At 55.9% G+C, this 21,208-nt stretch overlaps 3 protein-coding genes across 14 annotated transcripts in view; 2 read left to right on the forward strand and 1 right to left on the reverse strand.

Moving 5' to 3' along the window:
- Window positions 1-4,313, forward strand: APBB3 (amyloid beta precursor protein binding family B member 3). The gene is given in 13 exon segments (XM_039559941.1): window positions 1-106; window positions 969-1,159; window positions 1,490-1,566; window positions 1,826-1,883; window positions 2,065-2,205; window positions 2,556-2,683; window positions 2,801-2,806; window positions 2,888-3,002; window positions 3,089-3,176; window positions 3,332-3,415; window positions 3,558-3,982; window positions 4,077-4,194; window positions 4,197-4,313. Coding segments are annotated over 13 exon segments (1,581 nt in total). The 5' UTR covers window positions 1-57; the 3' UTR covers window positions 4,298-4,313.
- Window positions 4,314-4,412: 99 nt separating this feature from the next.
- Window positions 4,413-6,114, forward strand: SRA1 (steroid receptor RNA activator 1). Its single transcript, XM_039559588.1, has 5 exons — window positions 4,413-4,501; window positions 4,745-4,870; window positions 5,079-5,293; window positions 5,480-5,588; window positions 5,696-6,114. The coding sequence occupies exons 1-5, from the start codon at window positions 4,477-4,479 to the stop codon at window positions 5,926-5,928; spliced, it is 708 nt and encodes a 235-aa protein (XP_039415522.1). The 5' UTR covers window positions 4,413-4,476; the 3' UTR covers window positions 5,929-6,114.
- Window positions 6,115-6,775: 661 nt separating this feature from the next.
- The window catches only part of LOC104693513 (ankyrin repeat and KH domain-containing protein 1), a 101,158-nt gene continuing 86,725 nt past the window's right edge, over window positions 6,776-21,208 (reverse strand). For 2 of the 12 annotated variants that reach the window (XM_039559338.1, XM_039559350.1), the window contains 7 exons: window positions 19,534-21,149; window positions 14,468-14,662; window positions 13,120-13,374; window positions 12,003-12,178; window positions 10,914-11,078; window positions 7,175-7,348; window positions 6,781-7,004 (listed from right to left, as the gene is read on the reverse strand). In XM_039559338.1, coding sequence (XP_039415272.1) covers window positions 6,861-7,004; window positions 7,175-7,348; window positions 10,914-11,078; window positions 12,003-12,178; window positions 13,120-13,374; window positions 14,468-14,662; window positions 19,534-21,149 — 2,725 coding nt within the window. In that variant the 3' untranslated portion in view covers window positions 6,781-6,860. Of the gene's footprint in view, window positions 7,005-7,174; window positions 7,349-9,956; window positions 10,475-10,913; window positions 11,079-12,002; window positions 12,179-13,119; window positions 13,375-14,467; window positions 14,663-19,533; window positions 21,150-21,208 lie in introns of those variants that run through there. The other 10 variants (XM_039559345.1, XM_039559344.1, XM_039559343.1 and 7 more) reach the window with 10 other exon arrangements.

Here is a 21,208-nt window from a genome sequence, read left to right on the forward strand (position 1 = left end):
GGGTCCGGGCCTGGGCAGGCGGCGGCGGGGGCGCCGCGCCGGGCGGGCGGCGGGGCCATGCTGGGCAAGGATTACATGCTGGCCATCGTCCTGGTCAACTGCGACGGTCAGCGCGGCGGGCAGGGCGGGCACGGGCACAGCCTGAGGGGTCAGGGGCGGGTTGCAGGACCGGGGACGAGTTGCGGGGCCGGTGCCGGGTTGCGGGGCCGGGGTCGGGTTGCGGGGCCGGGGTCGGGTTGCGGGGCCGGGGTCGGGTTGCGGGGCGGGGCCCCGAGGGTGGGAGCGGCGGCCGCGCCCGGCGCTGTCCGCGGTGCTGATCGGGGCCCGGCCCGGCCCCGCCGCTTCCCCCCCCGCCAAGGTCGCCGGGAGCCCACCCACTCCGGGGCCAGCTCCATATCCAGGTCCCCCCACCCCCAGAGCACCCCCACCCTCCCATGCCCGGGACTTCCATCCCCCGGGACCCCCGCCCAGCCCCACAGCCCCGGCCGGACGGAGCGCGCCGCCCCCGCGGGCCCGGGCTCGCTTCGGCCGCGCTGCGCCACGGGCTCGAGTCGGTGCCCGCGCAGGGCTGGGGGAGAGGGGGCCACGGCTGCCCTCCCTCCGGCTGCAGCCCCCGGGCACAATCGTCTGCCCGGAGCCCGGGTCTGTCCCGGCGCCTTTCCCGGCCGAGGGCAGGGGAGCACTGGGCTGGAGGCCGTGGGCCCTGGCCTCTGTGCCCCACCGGGGTTCCGCTCTCCCCCCAGGAGCCAGCGAGGCAGTTCCCTGCACTGGGGGTCTGCCACCGCCGCAGCCTCGCTGGCATCGTGCCACGTTCCCTCGCCAGGCTCCTCTCCTGGCCCATGAGCCCAGCCACGCACCCAGAGGCCACCGCAGGACCCTTTCGCTGCTGGGCAAAGCTGTTGGCTCCTCAGGGCAGCTGGGGGATCTTCCTCCCCACCCAGTATCTCACACGCTCTCTCTCTGCACAGACAACCTCTGGAGCGACCAGAGCCTGGAGACAGACCCTGACCTCCCCCCAGGCTGGAGGAAAATCTGTGACTCTCTGGGTACCTATTACTGGCATGTGCCAACAGGCACGACACAGTGGCAGCACCCTGCACGCACCACTAGCCCAGGAGGGCACACAGAGGCTGATGGAGAGGAAACGCTCCAGGGAAGGGTACGGAATGTGGGCAAGGGTGTGAGGGCTGTTGTTGGATTCCACCCCTGGCAGAAGCCTGCTGAAGGGCCCTCTGGGCATGACTGGTCCAGCCTCCCCTTGGAGCACCCTGTCTGTGTCACCCTGAAGTCCTGCTCAGCCCATTCATGTCTGGGGTTAAGCCCTCTGAAAGGTTCTGGTGGGCCCCATCCTGCGGCTCCTCCTGGTTGGATTCATCTTGACTACCCAAGATGCTCACAAGCTTGCTGCTGTCCTGGGAGGGAGGGCTCCTACCTGGTGCCTCCAGACTGCTTCTCTTGCAGCTGTCACCCCTTTCCTCTTCTCTCCCAGGAATGTCAGGCCCCTGCAGCAAAGCACTCAGCAAAGGACAGGCCCATTCCCAGCCCCATGGCTTCGCTGTCCCGGAGGTAGGGCTATCCTTGTGCTTTGCTGGCTTGTTTGTGGGGTACTGTTGATCCTTGACCAGCGCTGGGTGCTGGGCCCTGGTGCTCCCCCCCCAGAGTAGCCACCCATGCTGAAACCAGCAGGACCATGCTGGGCACCCCCAAGGGATGCTTCCCAGCTGGTGGCATGGGGGTCTGCTGGTTCCAGGGCATCCTGATGCTTCCCTGGGTGCTGCAGGAGCACGCAGAGGGAGCTTCCCCTCACTGCCCCATCCCTCTGCAGGCACTCACTGTCCTGGCACGGAGATGACTTCCAGCACAGCGCAGAGCCCGGCTCCAAGGTACCGCACCCGCCAGCTTCACTGCTGCATCGTGGGCTGTGCTGGCAGAAGAGGAGGAGGGTGGCAGCTGGCAGGGATGTGGATGGGAGCCAGAGCAGGGGTGACCACTCTGGCACGGTGAGCGGTGCAGGGCGAAGGTGGCTGTGCCAGTGGCACTGGAGCTCCCTGTGTCTCTGCTCAGTGCTTTGCTGTCCGCTCTTTGGGCTGGGTGGAGATCCCCGAGGAGGACCTGGCACCTGGCAAGAGCAGCATCGCCGTCAACAACTGCATCCAGCAGCTCTCCAACAGCAAGGGCCAGAGCTCTGCGGAGAACCAGGGTGAGGTAAGAGCCTGGAATGGTGCTGCCAGGCAGGGTCCCTTGCTGAGACTGGACTGTGCTGGAGGGGAGCAGGGACCAGTGCTGGTGGTAGAGTCAACTCTCCACACAGAGCATCCATCCGATGGTCCCAGGTGTAGAGCAGGTGGGTCTGACAGGGCTATTCCTTGGGAACAGTGCCAGGGTGCCAGGGTGAGTATGGGAATGGTAGCTGGGAAGGGCAGGGGAGGAACAGGGCTGACCTCCCCAGTTGGGGCAGAGTAGGCTGGGGGGACAGGGGTTTGCCTACACAGGGCTTGGGTGCTGGGGATGCCCAGGCTGTCTGCCAGGCTGCGGGAACCACTGCCCCTCTGCAGGGCCAGGACCTAGTGATGATTCTGAAGAAGGACACCATGAGCCTGGTGGACCCCCTCGACCGCAGCCTCATCCATCGCCAGCCCATCCTCAACATCCGTGTCTGGGGTGTTGGCTGCAACAACGGCAGGTGCCAGGGGCTAGGGCAGAGCTAGGGGCCAGGGGAGTGGCTCTGCTCACTTGGGGGGAGGCACCCCAGCAGTGACCTGTCCCTTCTCCTCCCTCCCGACTGCTGCCACGGCTGCAGGGACAGGTAAGGGGGCACGGGGCTGGGGGAAAGTACAGGCAGGGGCTGCCCTGTCGGGGTCTCACTGACTTGCTCGTGGCCTTGCAGAGACTTCGCCTTTGTGGCCAGTGATAAGGACACCTGCGTGCTCAAGTGTCACGTGTTTCACTGCAATGTGCCTGCCAAGGGCATCGCCAAGGCTCTGCATGAGATGTGCTCCAAGGTGGGATGCAGGGGCCCCGGAGGGTGTGAGCATGGCCTGGGGGTCTCGGGGGTGAGGCGAGGCACCGGGACCCCCGTCTCTTGCAGATCGTGGCCGAGCGAGCCGTAGCGAGCAGCAGGCTGCCACGCGCCGCCACGCTGGAGCCCATCTCCGCCGAGGACCTGCCACTGCAAGGTACTGTCCCCAAGCACTGCCGGCTGCTCCCCCTGCCCACAGTCCGTCTTTGAGCCAGAACCCTCTGGCTTGTCCGGCTGTTTCCCCGGGGTCCTTGGGTATGGGGGCACACAGCAGGGGACACAGCAGTAGCCCCACCTCTCCCGTCCTGGCAGTGGATATCCTAGAAGCGGTGAGGCAGTCGATGCAGACCTACGAGGCGCTGTACATCGGCAGCCTGCCCGTGCCCAGGGCCATGGGTAAGCGCCGCTGCTCCCCCGTAGCTGGGGGACGCCCAGAAAGCTCCCCCGTGCAGTGGGGCGGCCGGGCAGCCCTGGAGGAGCCCTGCCCACACCCATGGCCGCAGCCGGGGCCGATGGGATGGGGTGTCCCTCTCCCCAGGGATGGATGTGTTGAACGAGGCCATCGAGAAGCTGACGAGGCGCCCTGGGCGGGAGAACTGGACGCCGTCCCTCATCTACGTGTCCGACACGGCCATGAGGGTGCACCCGGCGCAGGTGGGGAGGGCACAGGGGGCTGTGGCCGGAGCGGGCACGGCGCTGCCTCCCGGACAGCGGACCTGGGGCGCGACAGGGCCGCCCGGGCGGCGGCCAGGGGTGGATGGGCCCGCGGGGTCCCCGCAGGAGCCCGAGGAGGCGGCGCACATCTGGGAGTGCCAGGTGCGGTACGTGACCTTCCTGGGGGTGGGCCGGGACGCGCACACCTTCGCGCTCATCGTGGACACGGGGCGACGCTTCCAGTGCGCGGCCTTCTGGTGCGAGCCCGACGCGGGCACCATCTCGGAGGCAGTGCAGGCCGCCTGCATGGTGAGCACCGGCGGCTGGAGACGCCCGGCCCTGGGGCGGGCGGGGGTGACCCCGGTGCGGAGTCCCCCCCACGCTGCCTCTCGTGTCCCCGCAGGTGCAGTACCAGAAGTGCCTCGTGGCCGCCGCACCGGGGGCGAAGGCGAAGAGCGCGGCTGGCCGGGGCCGGGCCGGGCCGGAGGCCGCGGGGGACGCTGCCCGCGGGGCGGCCAAGGCGGGGGGGGCGGCGGCGGGGCGGGGGCCGGGGCCCGCAAGCGGGGGCTCCTCTCCTTCCTGGAGGTGTTCCGCCTCCGGCGGGCCCTCCTGCACAGCCCGTAGCGGGCCGGGCCGGGCCGGGGCCGGGGCTGGGGCCGCCGGGAGGAGCCCCGGACCCCAACCCCGGCCCCGGCCCCGCCTCCGGCCCCGAGCGCGGCCCCCGGCGGGGCGGGGACGCGCCCGGCCCCGCCCCTCCCCGCCCCAGCGGCCGGAAGGGGCGGGCCCGGGCGTGACGTGGCGGGATGGCGGAGTCCTACGTGAAGCCGGGTGAGGGGGCGCGGGGCGCGCGCGCGGCGCTTCCGGTGCGTGGTGGGGGGTCCCGGTAGCGGGACAGTGCGGCTCTGCCCGGGAGGGACCCGCGGGGCCGCGCCCGGGGATCGGCTCCGCCGGGGGCCCGTGTGTCGGGGACGCCAGGGCAATACCGGGTGTGAGGAGCGCCGGGAGGGACGTGCCGGGGGTCCCGCCCGGGGCGGGGGCCCCTCGGTCTCACCGCGCCCTTCACCGCTGCAGGGAACCAGGAGCGCGGCTGGAACGACCCCCCCCAGTTCTCGTACGGGCTGCAGGCGCAAGCCGGGGGCTCCCGCCGGACCCCGCTCACCCGCCGGGCTGCCCCCCCGCCTGCGGGGGCACTCCCAGGTCAGCACCGCCGAGCCCCCGCCAGCCCCTCCACCCTGCCCGGCCCCAGGGGCCGCTCCCCGCCTGGATCCGCGGGGACCTGCGGCCCGGCCCCCCCAGCCGCGGTGCTGGGGTCAGCGGAGCCGGGGCTCTGGGCCCCCCTTCTGCGGGGCCCGGTGCCAGCTGATTCCGAGCTGACGGGCTCGGCATCACCGCCTCTGCCCCGCAGGTGCCCCCCCGGACCCGCCCAGTGCCCCCTCCGACCCCGCAGCGCCGCCCCCCCGGGCTCTGGGGCCGCCCCCGCAGGGTGCTGTCGGCGCTGCCCCGCGGGCCGAGGGCCGGCCGAGCGCGGCGTGCCCGGAGCAGGAGGAGTGCAGCGTGTCCGCCGACACCGTCCTCGCCCCGCTGCGGGCAGCCCTGGACGCCTGCCGGGCCACGGTGCAGGTAAGGTCGCGGCCCCTCCCGCCACCTCTGACCCCGCCGTGCAGGAGGGGCGGCAGCCGGGGCAGCCAGGCGGGGGCTGCTTGTTCCCAGGAGACCTGAGGGGGGAAGAGAGCCTCCCCTGCCCCGGGGGCTCCCCTGAGCTGGTGGGGGCACATCCCCTCGCTCCCAGCTCACCTCTGCTTCCAGAAACAAGTGTGCAATGACATCGGGCGGCGGCTGACAGTGCTGGAGGACGCATGGGCTCAGGGGAAGCTGTCGGCACCAGTGAGGAAGAGGATGAGCCTCCTGGTGCAAGGTATGGGGTGAAGGGGGGCTGCATCCGCACCAGCAGCAGGCCCTGGGGCAGAGGCACCTGCGCGACAGTGAATTCTGTGCCCTTGATGGGGTCCCCTGTCCTGGCAGAGCTTCAGCAGCAGCACTGGGATGCAGCTGATGAGATCCACCGCTCGCTTATGGTGGACCACGTGAACGAGGTGAGCCAGTGGATGGTGGGCGTCAAGCGTCTCATCGCTGAGACGCGGGACCTGCCCACCGGAGAGACAACAGACGGCAGCGCTGACACCGAGCCCACATCCGAGCCCACAGCTGAGCCCGCAACCGAGACTGCGACCGAGCCGGGGCAGGAGGAGCCCTGACACCAGGGACGGGGCTGTGGACTGTGACCGGGGCAGCCCCTGCCCAGGGCCACTGCTGCTGGAGGGAGTCTGGGCACCCCCTCTGCCTCCCAATCCTCATCCAGGAAAAGGGGATTTTAATCATTGCGACATTTTAGTGGCGATTCATTATGTTTAATAAACAGCACCAACCTGCCCTCTCCCACAGTCTGCCTGAGGTTCTGGCACTGACTGGTCCTGCGTCTCCCCGGGGTCAGCAGGAGATAGAATTGCTGGGTGAGGCCGTGGCTGCTTCATCAGGCTTGCCAAGGGGCTTGGGCCTTGGCAGGGTGCTCTTACCCAACAGGATGTCAAGGGAAGGATCAGCAGCAGTTGGCTGGAGCAGGCGATACTGTCTGTCCTTGCTGCACTGGCTGGCGAAGCTTGGCCCCTCATCTGGCAGTGGGGGGCCTACAGCAGCCCCAGAGCCCAGCCCTGCTGCAGGAGGGGTCCAGGCTGGCTGGGGAGGCCAATGTGCCAACAGCCCCTGGCATGACCAGGGTTTGTGCTGCAGCCACAGCCCCGGCTCCCATCTGGGTTCCTGCTGTTCTGGCACAGCTCAGACCTGAGTCTGGAACCCAAGAGACCTGGGTGACCTCAGGGACAGGGAGGTCCAGGGACAGACACATGCCCAGTCAGGTGTTAACTGTGCTGTTCCCCCCATGTTCACGGGGCAGTCTCACCAGCTGCCTCCACCACAGCTGAGAACAGACCCCCAGGCCTTCACCACCCCCACCTGAGTGTCACCCTCTGCACCCTCCTGGTGCTGCTCACCGTCCCTCCCCGGGGGCAAGGACCCCGCTGAGCCCTGACAAAGACACACACCAGGTTAGCTCAGGGGTTTCACGGTGTTTATTGATCAAGCATGAGCTCCTAGGCAATTGCACCAGCCACTTGTGCTAGAGCCTGAGGTGTCACACGTCCATCCCCAGCAACAGAGAGGGCTGCAGCCAGCTGGTCACGGTGCCAGCACCTCCACGAGGCCCAGGAACAGGCCCAGCCATGGCCTGGAGACGGGGAGATGGAAACTCAGATGTCCATCTCAAACTGGTCTTGATCTGCAAGGGCATGGATGGATACAGGACCAGGGTTAGGGTGGGGTTGGCTTGGCAGATATGGGCAGGCAAAGGGGGCAGGAGCTGGAACTGGGGCTAGGTTGGGATCTTGCCTTGTCCCATGCCCCTGGAAGGTGGTCCATGGGCAGGGGCTGCGGCCCTGGGCTGCTCACCTGGCATGGCCTCTTCGCTCTCATTCCGCTCCTTGAGCTCCTCCAGCTTGACGAGGCTGGACTGGGCCAGGGATGTGACACCGGGGGTCTGGGGCAGGCAGCAGGGAGGGGTCCTGGCCGCGGGTGAATTCTTGCACTCCAGCAGGAACTTGCGGTCGCAGATGATGCGGGTACCTGCCAAAAGCGGGGGGCTGTCAGGCACTGCTGGCCCTGGCCACCCCCGCCCCTGAGCACCTCAGCCCAGAGCAGGGGGTGGGACCCAGTGCTCGGCCATGGCTCATGGATACGTCTGGAGCCACCATGGGGCTTCCCACAAGGCAGCGCCTGTGACGCCCATCCTGCCCAGCAGCTACTCCCCACATTACTCCTCCCCTTCAGGCTCCTGGAGCTCTGCAAGATGCAGCACATGGTGTCCAGCCTCCAAAGGGCTACCCATGGTGGCCAACACAGGCCACTCCTGTGTTGCCTGGAGGGCAGGGCCAGTCCTGGGGCACACAGCGAGGCCCCAGCCTGCTGGCCAGGCAGCAACAGTTTAGTGCGGTGCCCTGTTCCAGGGTGGAGCAGCAAGGGGTGGGTATCCCACTGTGGGCACCCTAGGGACCCCGTTCCCATCGTCTCAGCCAGCCACCTGCTGCTCCCTGCAAGAGGACAACAGCTGGGTTCGATGGCACGCCTCCTCCTCCAGCCTGCTGGGTGTGCAGCGTCCACCTGGGGCAAACACTGCCTCCTCCCCATGCTCCAACTGCCTGCCAGCAACGCCTGAGGTCCTGAGGTCGCAAGAGCCTGTGTGCCACGTCTGCAACCCTGCCATCCCTTGCCCCTCCCTCCCTGCAGCCGAGCGCCAGTTCCCTGCAGTGGGTGCAGCCCAGGGTTCCAGGAGCCCAGAGCTGCTGCCCAAGGTGCCGGGTGAGCCCGGAGCTCCAGCTCGGCACCACAAACATCTTACACAGCCCGTGCCTGCCACAGCCCCACAGCACCGGGCTGGGCTCTCTCACCGCAGAGACGCTTAATTGAAGGCACACGATGGAGCCAGTGCCCGCAGGGCGGGCACATGTGGCTCTGCCCAAACATGCCCAGCTCAGGAATGAGGCACATGCTTCCCCAAGGACAGACAGCAAAGAAAAGGACCTGCTCAATGGCTGACCCAGGGCGTCAGAAGGGGGAAAGAGGACAGGTCTGGGGCAGCCCTGCCACCCAGGGCTGGTGAACTCGGCTGGGCACGAACTCTGGCGTTGCCCCCGTGCTTTCCCTGGATCCAGCCAGCCCGCCCTGAGGGACCAGCACAGCACTCACCAGCCCCCTGGCACTGCCACCAGCCCACTCCCCAGAAGCACAAGTCCCTGCCTCTGCCCTCCAGTACCCGTGGGGCAGTGATGGTCTGAACTTCAAGCAGGATTTTCCCACAAAACTTTGGGGTTCCCTTTTCCACTTCAGTGGAGGCTGCTCGGGCCACTTGGAGCTGGTGCCCAGAGCAAGTGCCTGTGTCCCCAGGGAAGGAGCTGCACAGGGGAGAACCCAGCAAGGGACCCATGCATAGGCTGCCTACACGTGGCCAAGGCTGTTCCAGGGACAGCCCCAGCCCCATTCCCATCCCCATCCTGGGTCTTCTCCCCTGGTATCACAGAGTAGAGACTGTGCCACCCCCCCTGGAGCTGCAGCCGGGATGGGGAGACACTGGCTCTCCAGGATGGGGCAGGAGGAGGTGGCACTGCTTGCTGCAGCCAAGGAACCCATAGAAGCAGGCACCCTACCCCTCCTCTGCACCTCGCCCCGAGAGCACACACCTACGGCACCACAACACTGCTTGTTTTCAATACAGTTGCTGCTGACACGTGTCCCTGGCCCATGCAGGGCGTTGGACTGGGTGATCTTTAAGGCCACTTCCAACACAAACCCTTCTGTGACTGATTCTTTGTATCTCCTTTGGTGTTGGCACTACCAGTGGGGCAGCAGCAGTTAAATTTTTTTTGCATTTCATCCTCAAATACCAAGAAAAATATCTGAATATACCATCCAGTAGTGCTTCCAAGGCTGATTTGCCTGTGGTACTTGGATGCTGCTTGTGCAGTTTGAGTTTTCAGTACTTCTTTATCTTTTTTCTGGGGAAACTCTGCTGCTGCATGTAAGGATTTGTCTGGATAAGGTGGAAGAAGGTGGAAGGTGAAGTCTCTGCCTAGTCTGAGACTGATCCATTAGATTAGACACTATGTGCACTGGAGTTTTCTGCTTAAGGAATGGATCCAACATTCCATGTAGTTACTGCATCACTTTGAAGCAAAAGCAGAAATAGGCACAGTCCAAGTGCAGAAAGTAGAGAACTGGGTCAGGAATTAATGTTCATCTTAAGCAGCGTGCAAAAATCCTCTTCTTCCTCACAGAAAGGACTTGAGGAGCTCTTAGCAGATTTACAGCATTACAAGAAGCTTAGAACTGAATCTATTACATTTTCCTCTAGTGGGAAGCACTTTTCTAAGATCCTCTTCTGGGCAGATGAAGGAACCCTGCATTCACCTATCAAAACCTGATCTCTCAGGCGACCACCTGCTGCAAGTGCCAGAAGCAGCAGAACTAATCCAGAAGGAAAAAACCAGAACACAGAAGCAGGTTCACACAAATAAAAGGCTCACAAGTGGCAAGGGCAAGGACTCTGCAGACATCTGTGGCTCCAAACCCTCCCAAACCTGACTGCACCCACGTGCTCAGTACATCACTCTGGGGAGATGCATCACCGGGCACAGCAGCAGCAGCTACTGAGGACAATAACATACAGCCCTTTCCAAAATTCTCACACACAACCTATAAATGCTGTTTGCCTTTTATTGAGTATTCAGGTAAATATTTCACATTAATACAGGCTACATAAAGTAGAGCCACTATACGACATGAAATTTACTCAGCTTTTCCTTTTAAGTCTGTAAACAATTATACAGGTATTTACCACCCTAAAAGGTCGGAATCATGTCATCAGCTAGTTCTCTGCTGCATACAAGGAGCATTCAGTAGTGTTTAGCCAAAAGCACTAGTTTTGTCTGATTTTTAAGTTTGAAGTGGCTAAACTAACTGGAGAACAGAATCAGTTTGTATAGGTAAGTCAATTTGTTCTTATACAACGGGCAATTGAGATTCCATTGTTACAGCCCACAGAAAATCGCTTAGTTAGGCACATGAAAAAAATCCCCAGGGTTCTTCAAGGTCATAAAGATTCCCAAACCAGGCTAAAAAAGGACAGACCCCCTTAAATCAGTTGACGTACTTGAGATGCATGTTTCCAATGTGAGGTGCCCAGGTGCCAGGCCAAATCTACAGCAAGAAATAAAAAGACAAATCTATTATAAAAACAAGTAAAGGTTCCTTTAACAGTGTTTTACCACTGAGGGCGAGCATAAGGCTTCCCTCCAAATACAACCAGACTGTCCAAAGGCAGGAGTTCTCCAGCTCTGGCCAAGGTCTGACTGACAACCTGCAAGGATGGATACAAACCCTCTCACTTGTAACAGTCCATTACCTGGCTGAGCAGTCTTGAAATGCTGCTCGTTTTACCTGGAAGGTTTGGTACTGATAACGCCGTGGATATTTTATGAACACACACACACACAGAGTAGGGAAAAGTCATGCAAACAATCTCAATCCTAGTTTCAAAGAACTGAAAAATCCAAACGTGTCACCCAGCCAAAACTGAGTATCACAGCACCGGATAAAGCCCCAGGAAAGCACAGGAGGGAAAAGGCAGCCACACTACCTGCTGAGCATCAGTACATTCTGTTGAGTTCTGGACAACTTTGATCATGGGATTCCAGGCAGGATCTGGAGTATGGAGCCCGTTAAAGAGGGGCCCTCCTGGGCCATCTGCCAGTTGGGGGTGTGAGGGTATCAGAGTGCCGCCGTACATGGAGATGGGCAGGCCCTGAGGGGACAAGAGAGCACTGGTGAAGGATGTGGGGAAGGGTGGCTGTAGGAGCAGACAGGGCCAGGTCACCTCCATAGGTAATGTTCCACTAATGGCAGGAATCTCAGCACTGTGAGGGAACAGCAGGGCAGAGTATGGAACAGTGACTTCAGAGTTGGAGATTCCAGCCAGCTTAGCCATGTTTCTGAACTTACACCTAGCAGAGGCTGCAGCACCCACAGAGTTTTCATATAAACCCACAAAGCCAGGCCAGCAGCTGAACACTGTGACCTCAGTGCTCCCTCCTCTCTGCAGCTCAGGACAGCCACGGTGCACACAGGGCTGCACTGAGCCAAACACACTCTGGGTTGAAGATTTTTCTCTAATTCTTAATGGCCATCTAAAATAATTCTGCCTGTTCAGAAAAAGCAAATTACAGAGCAGTTTTTTGCAAGTAGGAGAATTCTTTTCCTGTGTGTGAATGGCTGCTGCTTTGCCATCAGATGCCAAGAGCACATGCTATGGCTCCTTCTGAATATTCTGGGAGTCCTCTCCTCCTGCCACTTCCCTAAGGAAGCTAGGTGGTATTGGGGCCATGATTTGTGCTGAAAGCATTAAACAAACTTGTAATCAGCCTCAAGAGCTGAGCAAGCTTTGTGAAACATTTCCAGGCAACTGAGCTTCAGAGAGACAAAACACTGGAGAGTGATGAAGGCCTTCAGCTGCTGACCAGAGAATATCTGCAACCTACAAACGCTGGCTTTGTTTAGATCTGCCTCCAGGCTTGGGCATCTTTTCTGGTCAGTTCTGGGAGGAAAAAAGGTTCAGGACTGGGGTGACGAGCAGTGGCAGCAGAGGCACACACAGTGTGAACAGGCAGAACAGGAGATGCAACAAAGTCAGGCCTGGATCATTTCATAAATCCAACTCTCTGTAACTTACTTTAGAAAAATCCACAAAACTATTTGGCATAGGTTGGTGGAAAATATTCGAGGGAGCCACTATTCCAGAATCATCTCTCTCCATTGGCTGATGCTGAGAAAACGTGCCCGGGTCCGACAGCTGCTGATGCATTGGGTGACTTCCCATGACAGGCTGAGACCAACCCGACAAGCCTTCTGCAAAGAGATTAAAAATGGCTGATTAAATTCATTGCAGACACTCGAGTAGAACTCAGCAGCTGCACACACCTAAGTCCACCCAAAGGCACCCTGAGAACACACAGCCACAGAGGGATCTCAGGTATCCAGACAAGGGTGGAGAAGATGGGGACTACCACAAACTGCGAGTTCCACATGTCCACTGCAAAATGCCTAAAATCCAACAGAGCTCCCAACACTACCTGTAAGCACATACAAACTTTTCTTGAAAAGACATGGCAATGCTGAGACACAAGTTAACCAAAGCGGGGAGGGCTTCACTGAAGCATGTAACAAATGCAGGACTCAAATGTTTGTATTGAAAGTTACCAATGGAAACACTCTACACCTCAAACGTTGCACTTCCTCCTTTCCACAAAATCCAACTACCAGGAAACTGAATGTAAAACTTCAGCTGTTTCAAAGTAATTCTTTGGGAACCAAGGCTGCCTGGAACAGAAGTTATCCCATACTGTTCAAGAGTCACAAGGAAATCAGTGCAAAACCCAGCATCCACAGCTCTGTGTCCCTGAGTGCATCAGCTGCACCTCAGCTGACACTGTAAAACGTAAGTGGAAAACAAGAGAGAAACCTGGACAGAGAGAGCCAACAGTCAGGCCTGGAAACAGGCCCCTTAACAGATAGAAATTGTTTACTCTAAGCTCTGAATCATTCAGAGGACTCCATATGAGGTCTCTGCACCATTTCAGGCTCACATGTGCCCCGTGACCTGATCCAGGCCGGGCGAGCATCAGGAGGGGAAACCACAGCGTTTCCACTGACCTGTGCTCTCCCACACTGACGCCAGCTCTCCCCTCAGGAGGTACTACAGGGAGTACAGACTGTGGAGCCTTACTCCTCCTCCTCTCCAGCCCTCCTTTCAAACGCAGTCCTTGCCAGGGGCTGTACAAGGCACTCACCAGACACGCTGTTCACCCCGAAGGACCAGATGCCGCTGTGGCCCACGGGAGCTGTGAAGTTGGTTCCCAAGGGCGTAGGGGTGACGGAGCCTCCCTGCCGGATTCTGGCGAGCCTCTCTGTCCCGATGGGAGGGGGCACCTTTCGATCTTGATTGGTGTTACCCGTTTTTGGCTGGCCCAAATTAGCAGGTGCAGAAGCAGCTGAGAGGGGCGAAGATGATCCTGAGGAAACTGATGGAATAGGAGATTCACCTGCTGAAAAGAGTATTTCTCTTGCTTAATTACACACAAAATAGCAAGCATAATTGCCATCCCATTTATTTCCCCAATATTATCTCAAAGCAAATGATAAAATGTTTTAAAGGCTTTTTTAAAAGCATTCTTCAAGTCTTTCACAGAAATTCTGTCTAGGAATTATTTTAACTCTAAAATCAACATTATAACACAAATGCTTTCAGCCATCAGAATCACGACATTCTCATGACATAGCAGTGTATCTAAATTAATTACAAGAAAGAATAAGAAACATGGAAGAGTTTCAGGAAGAGGTGAAAACATCAGCCAAAATACCATAAATATTGAAACAGCCTTGTTTTGGTATCTACCACTTCCAGCAGAAGAGAAATCAGACAGCTTCCCAAAGCCACAGATGTGACCCAAGAGCATAAAGTCCTGCCAACTTCAGAAGTGTCACTGACTCTCCTTGGGAAATCCAACTTCCTTTGAGCACTCATTTAAACATTTTGATTCTTAAACTCAGAGTGGCAATGAAGTTGCATGCAGTGACATGAAAAACCTCTTTAGCTAAGATTCTGAATCAAAGACCCATATTTTCTGTAAAGCTACTTCCATGTTCTTTCCATTAGGAGGAAAACCCACTGTTACCTTGGATGATGCTTAACGATTTTGGAACATTTTAAGTATAATTCCAGATTCCAATTAAAAAAAAAAAAAAAAAAAAAGAAAAAATAAAAAAAAAAAGAAAAAAGGCAAGTATAACTTCAAACCATGGCAAACATGACATTTTCACCTAATATTGCACTCGTACTACTTAGAGGGGAATCTTTAGCTTGGTGTAATCACCTCCACTCCCCCACAGCTCCATGCCCTCTCCTCTCGAGAGCCTACAATGACTCATTTGTTTGCCCAAATGTGCCTTTAGTAATGCTACCAGAACTAGTGGCATGGGAAAAAACCCCACAAAATAGCACAGCTTGGGATTTGCACGCCATCCTCACAGCTGCTAAAAGCAATTGGAAAGCATTTTGTGCATTACTGGGTAAGTTCCCCTCAAGTTAGAAATCTACTAAAGACAATAGCTATGAATTTATAGTTAACTAAGACAGACCCATGAAGTTCCTACATGAATTTGTTGCGCTTGTCCAAGGATGTGGTGAAAAATGCTGTCTGTTAAAGCTGGGAGTCCCAACAGGCGCTGGCCCTTGAAGGTAAACCCGTGCTCCTTGTATGTTTGCTGAAAAGCCTGTCAAAGGACCTGAAGAAGAAGTTGTAGAGCTGTTGGATGGATCTAGAGAGGGTAAGCCTGAAATAAACATAAATTTGATTAAATATCTCTCTTTGGGAACCTGCTTCAAAGCACCAGAGAAAGCTAGTGCTCCAAATATAATTAAAGCATCTCATCACCTTTGGGGGCATCTGCACATGGTAAGGTCATTTTACAGGTGCACGATTCTCCCTTAGAAACCGCAGAGGCATTTCTGGAGGCTCTCTGGTTTGGCCTCAAGTTTTAACAAAAACAGCCATCCCTTTGGTCACTGAAAGAAAATGATCTTAGCAGGGAGGGCAGAGCAGGAAAGCTGGGAGTGGCCACGATCTTTGCTTATAAAAAGCCAAACAAATCCAACAGGGATACAGGGCTCTGTGAAAGTCCCAGGGGAATCCAGCACCAGGGAAGCAGTTCTCTGCAGGATGGGCTTTGCCATCCCAGAGGTACCTTCATGGAGAGATCAGTCAGAGCACGCTGTGGCCACAGAGACAGGGCTGACGTGGCACAGCACCACAGGGGAGGGGGTTGCTTCCTCCAGGGACGTGTGAGAGGAAGAGAGAGAGATGAAGAAAGAGTTCAAAGTCCCACAAAAATTACTAGCAAGGGTGAATTACAGGTTTTTTTAAATAAGCCAAAGCTTTTAAGTACTTTTCCAAAACGTTGTAAAAGCTCTTATCACAAGTTATTACCTGAAAGCAGAAATGGGCATGGCCGTAAGTTCACCTGAGTTTAGGGTTTAGTTTCAAGGGCCTATTAAACAAGATTAGTTTCAAAACCATTTAAACATTTCAAAATGACCACAACCAGGACCAGCCTATATTGCTGCAGAGTGAGGTTGAAGGTTGTATCTACATACACCCCACCACCAACAGCAGTGCTGCCAGGCAGTGCCTTAGGTCAGAAACTAGAGGGGCACCTTTCAGTACCTGGATAGTTCCTGAAAGCCAGGTCGTCTCCCCCAGTATTATCAACCAAGTCAACCTGATTTACTCCTTCCAGAAGTGCCAGATCCAACCTGCTCACATGGACAGAAGTGATTTGTTGGATTTGAAGGAGGTACTTTTCTCACTAGCCCAAAGGTTAAAAAGAGAAGTCCCCCTTACAGCCAAGGAGAAACACATCTTCCCCCCCCACTGCTGGAACATGGGGTGCTCAGCCAAGGGACCCCCAGCATGGGAGGACAGTCTCCCTGGGTTTGTCACAGCACAGACTCCATGGCTCTGAGGAGGATGCCAGTGCCTGTGACTGCAGTGTGGTTGACCTGAGTTTGGCTGGTGTTGCAGCTGGGCTCCAGCACAGAGCTCTGGCACAAGCCGATGGTGGCACCTGCAGCCCAGGGCTCTCCCTGGGCATCTGCTGTGGAGCCACTGACTGGACACTGTGGCCAATCCACAAACGTGGCAGCCAAAAGGCCCCTATGGGGACCAATTCCACCATACACCGAAACACAAACTGCCAGCTGGCTGGCAAACCACACAAGATCTCCGGTCTGCCCCAGACAGAAGGGTAACAGAGCTGCTGCCACTCAGGGGCACAGCTGGGTTCCTAAAAAGAGAAAGAGGCAGGGATTGTGACAAAAGCAGCTCTCCTGCAGGAGAGCGATGCCCAGCTGTCTTTTGATGGCTCAGGAGGACGATGGGCACACAGCTTTTGGATACACAGCTTGTAAAGTGCAATGACTGGACAGTCAAGACCACTTCAGCACTGCTGGATATGCTCCATGGGCTGAAGGGAGCATGACAGCCAGAGATGCACAAATCCAGAGGAGTCAGGTCACAAAGAACACTTTTTAACATTGTCTTTCATAAAAGTGGATGAAAAGCTTAGCTCGATATTAAAAATGGCTACTCTGAACAATAACTTACCAAATCCCAAGTGCAATAACGAGCTTCCTATTTGTGTACTTACCAACAAAATCAGGTTTTCTAATCTTCTGCAATACCATACTCTGCAGTTACTTGGGCTATGAACTCAAACTCCTCATCGTGCTCTGAAGGCATAACTGAGCTTTTGAGAGGAGTGTATTGATCTCACACAAACTCTGCTCAAAATTCAGTCTATCACAGATGCCAGGCAGATGTTGGTTACTGCAACATTACCCGCACCTTTAGAGAAAGGGCCACAGCACTTGGTCACTCTGTGAAACAGAGTCCAGCCATTTCCTGCAGTTCCCCACTCATGTGCTGCTTTCTAAGCTGGCATATTTCAAGTTTGTGACCCCTTTTAAGAAGCAAGGTCCCAAACTCCTTAAAATGCAGAGCACAGAATAACAAGTAGATTTTTTTTTTTTTGGTCTTCTCCACAGCCTCCCCACACGGCTGGGCTAAGCCTGCCCTCAACTGCAAACTGCCAGGACACGAGATCTAAAAATGTGAGACAAATAGGCCATTTCCAGAAGGGATCCACAGCCAGTGAGGAGATCTGCAGAGACATCTGTGCCTCAAAGGAACTGGTGAATCAGAGAAAACTCAAGCTGCAGCTGAGCTTACCCATGAGCAGGAAAAGCAGACTACCCAAACTCCACCCTGAGGTGAGAACTTGTTAAGAAAAAGATGGTTTAGTGCACAACCAAACTACATTAAATCTTCACCCAATCAATTTAGAGGTGATCCCTTAGAAATGTTGATTGGTGGAAAAATTTGCCTTGGGCCCACTGTGCAAGAGAGGCACAAATTGCAAACCTCTGCCCCCTCAGGTGTAGAATCACAGCTGAAATCAGAGGATGGGCGTCCACCTGCTCTGAGGCCATTACCAACCCCTCTCATCACATGGAACTGCCAGGCCAGGCCCTGGCTGCTCCCTGTCCATTGTGCTGCTGCTGGCCAGAGCACGAGCAGTGACTGACCCTTCTGCCCCCTTCTCAAAATCTCACGAACCCTGTCACCAAGCCCTATGGAAACAGCCATGGAAGTCCCCAGTTCAACCGACCTCGGGGCTGAGCACAGGACAAGGTCCATTCCCCTGGGACAAGCTGGTGAATGAGAGGGGTGGACACACCACACTTAGGCTCTGAGGGAAGGCAGTAGAAGTCCTCAACCTACTGTACTCACTCATTTCCTCTCTATCACACCTTCCAAACACCCTCTTGTCTTCAAGCTCCCCTAACTCCCCTCCTCCTGGGACATTTAGGTTCTGAAACAAAGGTGATCAAAAATAGCATGAAGTAAAATGACATTAAACAAATCAACCAAGGACCTGACTAATCAGTCGCCTCCTGCCAGGCACAATTTTAGCAGTACACTACCTATTCACAGTTTTTCTTCACTTTGCAATATCCTAATCAAATCCTCACTCAGAAGAAGTGTGTTCTGTCCAAATATTTTTGAACTTCACACGTATCTCCCCCAAAGTCAACTGTGCGAGCTCTCCTTGGCTATCTACCTAACCTTTCTAAAGGCAGAAACAGATTTACACTGGTTTTTAAATACTTACAGTCACTTAAGGTTATATAAAATATGAAAGGATATATAAAGTAGAAATACAAGAATTTTTCCCCCATTACAAGCAGATGATCTTAACATAAGGGAACAGCAAAATTGGTGCTGTGGGAAGTCCCAGTCAGCCATGTTTGCACATGCAGGATGCCATCATCAGGGAAATCAGCAGATCCCATTTGCTGTAAGTTTCCTTCCCCAAGAATTATTTCAGCAACAGCCAACCCCAGTTTAGAGCTCTGCAGAGGAAAAGCTGAGCCATTGTCAAGTGGTTCTGGAGCCTGCTGGGGGTCTGTCAGCTCTTTATTAACAGTCTCTGATGAACAAGGTCCAGTTACTTTATCTTACACATCTGGTTCTGCTTGCTATGCTGAGACTGGACATGGCACAGAGCTCCAGGTGTGCCCTCACTTTGCAGAGCTATACAGCCCCAATGAAACAATTAAGAAAACTACAGTCATAGCAAACACCCCCCACTTTTGTGGTTAAACCCAGTCAGAGAGAAGTGCTCTGGTTTGTAGAAGTCCTGCGCATTTGTCAGGCAACTGAGAGGAAAGGGAATGCTGAAGATCTTCTTTCCTTACTATCACATCTTCCAAATGCTCCCTTCTCCTTTAATCTGAAAGTTGAACTACTTGACTTGTCCCAGCCCAGCATTCAAGTCCTGAAGCTTTAGCCCAAATACCCAACACACACTGTGAGGGTAAGGATGACTCCAGAGCAAGGCTCTCCAGACACCCAGCTCCAGGGCACTCCAGTCATCATGGCAAGGACAAAGGGGTGGCACAGAATAGATCTCTTGAGGGTCCCTTCCAACCAAATGAGTGCTGTTTGCAACACAGTTTGAGCACTGAGAAGACAAAAATCCTGCAGGCAGAGCACAGCAAGGGCAGGGAGCTCAACGTGAGTGTTCCTAACCCATTCAAATAAATCCAGATGTGCTAGTACTGCTATATTGAACTTCTGAATAAACCACCCCATGCAGCAGCACATCAGTAAGCTCCACAAAGTAAGCTTATTAAAATCCCAGAGCCATATCAAGAATCAAAAGGCACAGAGAGTTCACCCTCACTGAGTCAAGCTGGAATCTCATACAATATGGAACACCTGCATGCAGTCACTGCTGCAGCTGGAACCTCCAGGGGTCCTCAGGTTTGGTGTCACCCTACACTGCGTTCCATTCCAACCCAAACCCTAAAATCGATGCTACGCTACAAACAGGTGGGAACATTCCTGTCTCACACAGAGGACAAGCAATGCAACACCTGCAATCTTCCCAACACCTGACAGCCTAGAAGAGCTGAAGAAAAAAAAATCACCAACATTTTAAAAAGCACTCGGAAAAAACAGGCCATCCTCAGTACATGAGCATTCTCCAACTGTCATTTGTTGACTACTTCTCCACCACTATGATGATCAAAGTGCAATGGCTGAAGAAATAATTTTGTCCAGTGCATGCTCTTAATGACTTACCTACAGGACTAGTTGAAACCCGTTGGGAAGGTGGCCTGAAACCAGGAGCCTTGGAGTTGTCGGGATGGACGTTTTCCACATGTCCTAGCACAGAGTTACTCAGAAAGGTAGACTGAACAGTGAAAGATGGGTCAGCTGCTGCTCGGGTAGAGAGTGGACAGTCTCCCCATGCTTGGTTAGCTGGCACCTGGTTGCTGTCAAAAAGACTACTAAAGTGATTGAAGAGCGTTGCTGGCCCAAAGGCAGGAGGCAATGATTTGTTTGCTGGGTTAATGTGCATCTGAGAACCGTTCATAACGTTCATGGCTGACGAAAGCTGCACTGCAGCGGGTGGACCTTGAGAAGGTGTTAAAGGAACTTGATTCGTAACAAAAATAGACTGAGGATCTTGATGGAGGTTTGCATTTGGTACCACTGAATAGAAAGAACCTCTGGACTGCATCCTGTGAGTAACTCGAGGTGCTGGTACAGCTACTTGAGGTAAGTTACTGTTGTCCTGATTATCTGCAACAACTGACCTGGGCGATGCTAAACTTAAAGGAGCAGTTTCTGAGCTGGATGAAAAAGGCATCGACATGGAAGGGCTGATCTCAGACATGCTGGTTGGCAGTATTTCATCTTGGGCGTTGTTGAGCGGTGCGGGGCTGCTCGCTGGGCGCGTTTCAGTGCCTCCTGAGCTGCTGCTGGCTGACACACTGCAACTGCTTGCGACTGAAGCTGGTGTGCCCGTGCTTGTGGGTGGCTGCTCGGGGGTCGACACCTTCTCCTTGGGTGCTGAGACAGCCGAGAACGAGTCCGCTTTCAGGGCGGAATGCTGCGCTTGCGGAGCAGTAGATGGCAGAAACGCTGTGGGCACTTGCCCGTTGTTTGGGGGGGCAGAGGAAGCTGAGGGCAGAGTGCTACAGGTGCTCGTCACAGTTGAGATGGCTGTTGCTGCAGCGCTCGTCTTGGGGACGCAGGCAAAGAGCTGCTTCCTGACCGAGGAGGGAGTCCGGTTACTGGTCACGCACAGCGGCTGGGTGGAAGCAGGTACAGACGAGACGGTAACGGGACAACTGGACGTTGTTAATCCAGGAGACTCCGTCTGCAAAACGTTTCCATTCTGACTACCTACACGACTCGAACTATTATGCTTTGGAGAGCTGTTTGTGCTGCCAGGGTTAACTGGTCTCACCGGGAATGGTCCCCAAGTGTTCGGTGAAGGTGAAAAGGTTCCTCCAAATTGGGCCATAGGTAAGCGAGGGTGCCGGATCTGTTGCATAGTTTGGGCAGCCAGCAAGGCAAAATGAGGGTGAGAATAAGCAAGAGGAAGAGACACCGGAAAAGATGAGCGTACGTTCGCTGGGACATTCTTGTTTAGTTTGTTAGGAGGCTGGAAAGTAGATAGTGTTGATGACTGCGATGTGACCAGGGGCGGTGCTCCGAGAGGAAACGAGTTCTTGTTGGAAGCAGTCGCAGTGCTGACTCCAGATGAGAAGTTTGCATGGATTGATTTGGTACTCGAAGCAGGTGTTCTTATATGAGTTTTAGGAATCAAGTCTTCCAGTTCCTTGGCAGGATCTTGAATAAGGGCATTGATGAGTTGCACTGCGTATCGCGTGGACTCTGTACCGCCCCTAGATTAAACACAAACAGATTTATCTTTTGCTAAAGGAAACCTCACTTCGCACAACGT

Source organism: Corvus cornix, chromosome 13 (assembly GCF_000738735.6).
Source record: "Corvus cornix cornix isolate S_Up_H32 chromosome 13, ASM73873v5, whole genome shotgun sequence".
Classification (NCBI taxonomy): Eukaryota; Metazoa; Chordata; class Aves; order Passeriformes; family Corvidae; genus Corvus; species Corvus cornix.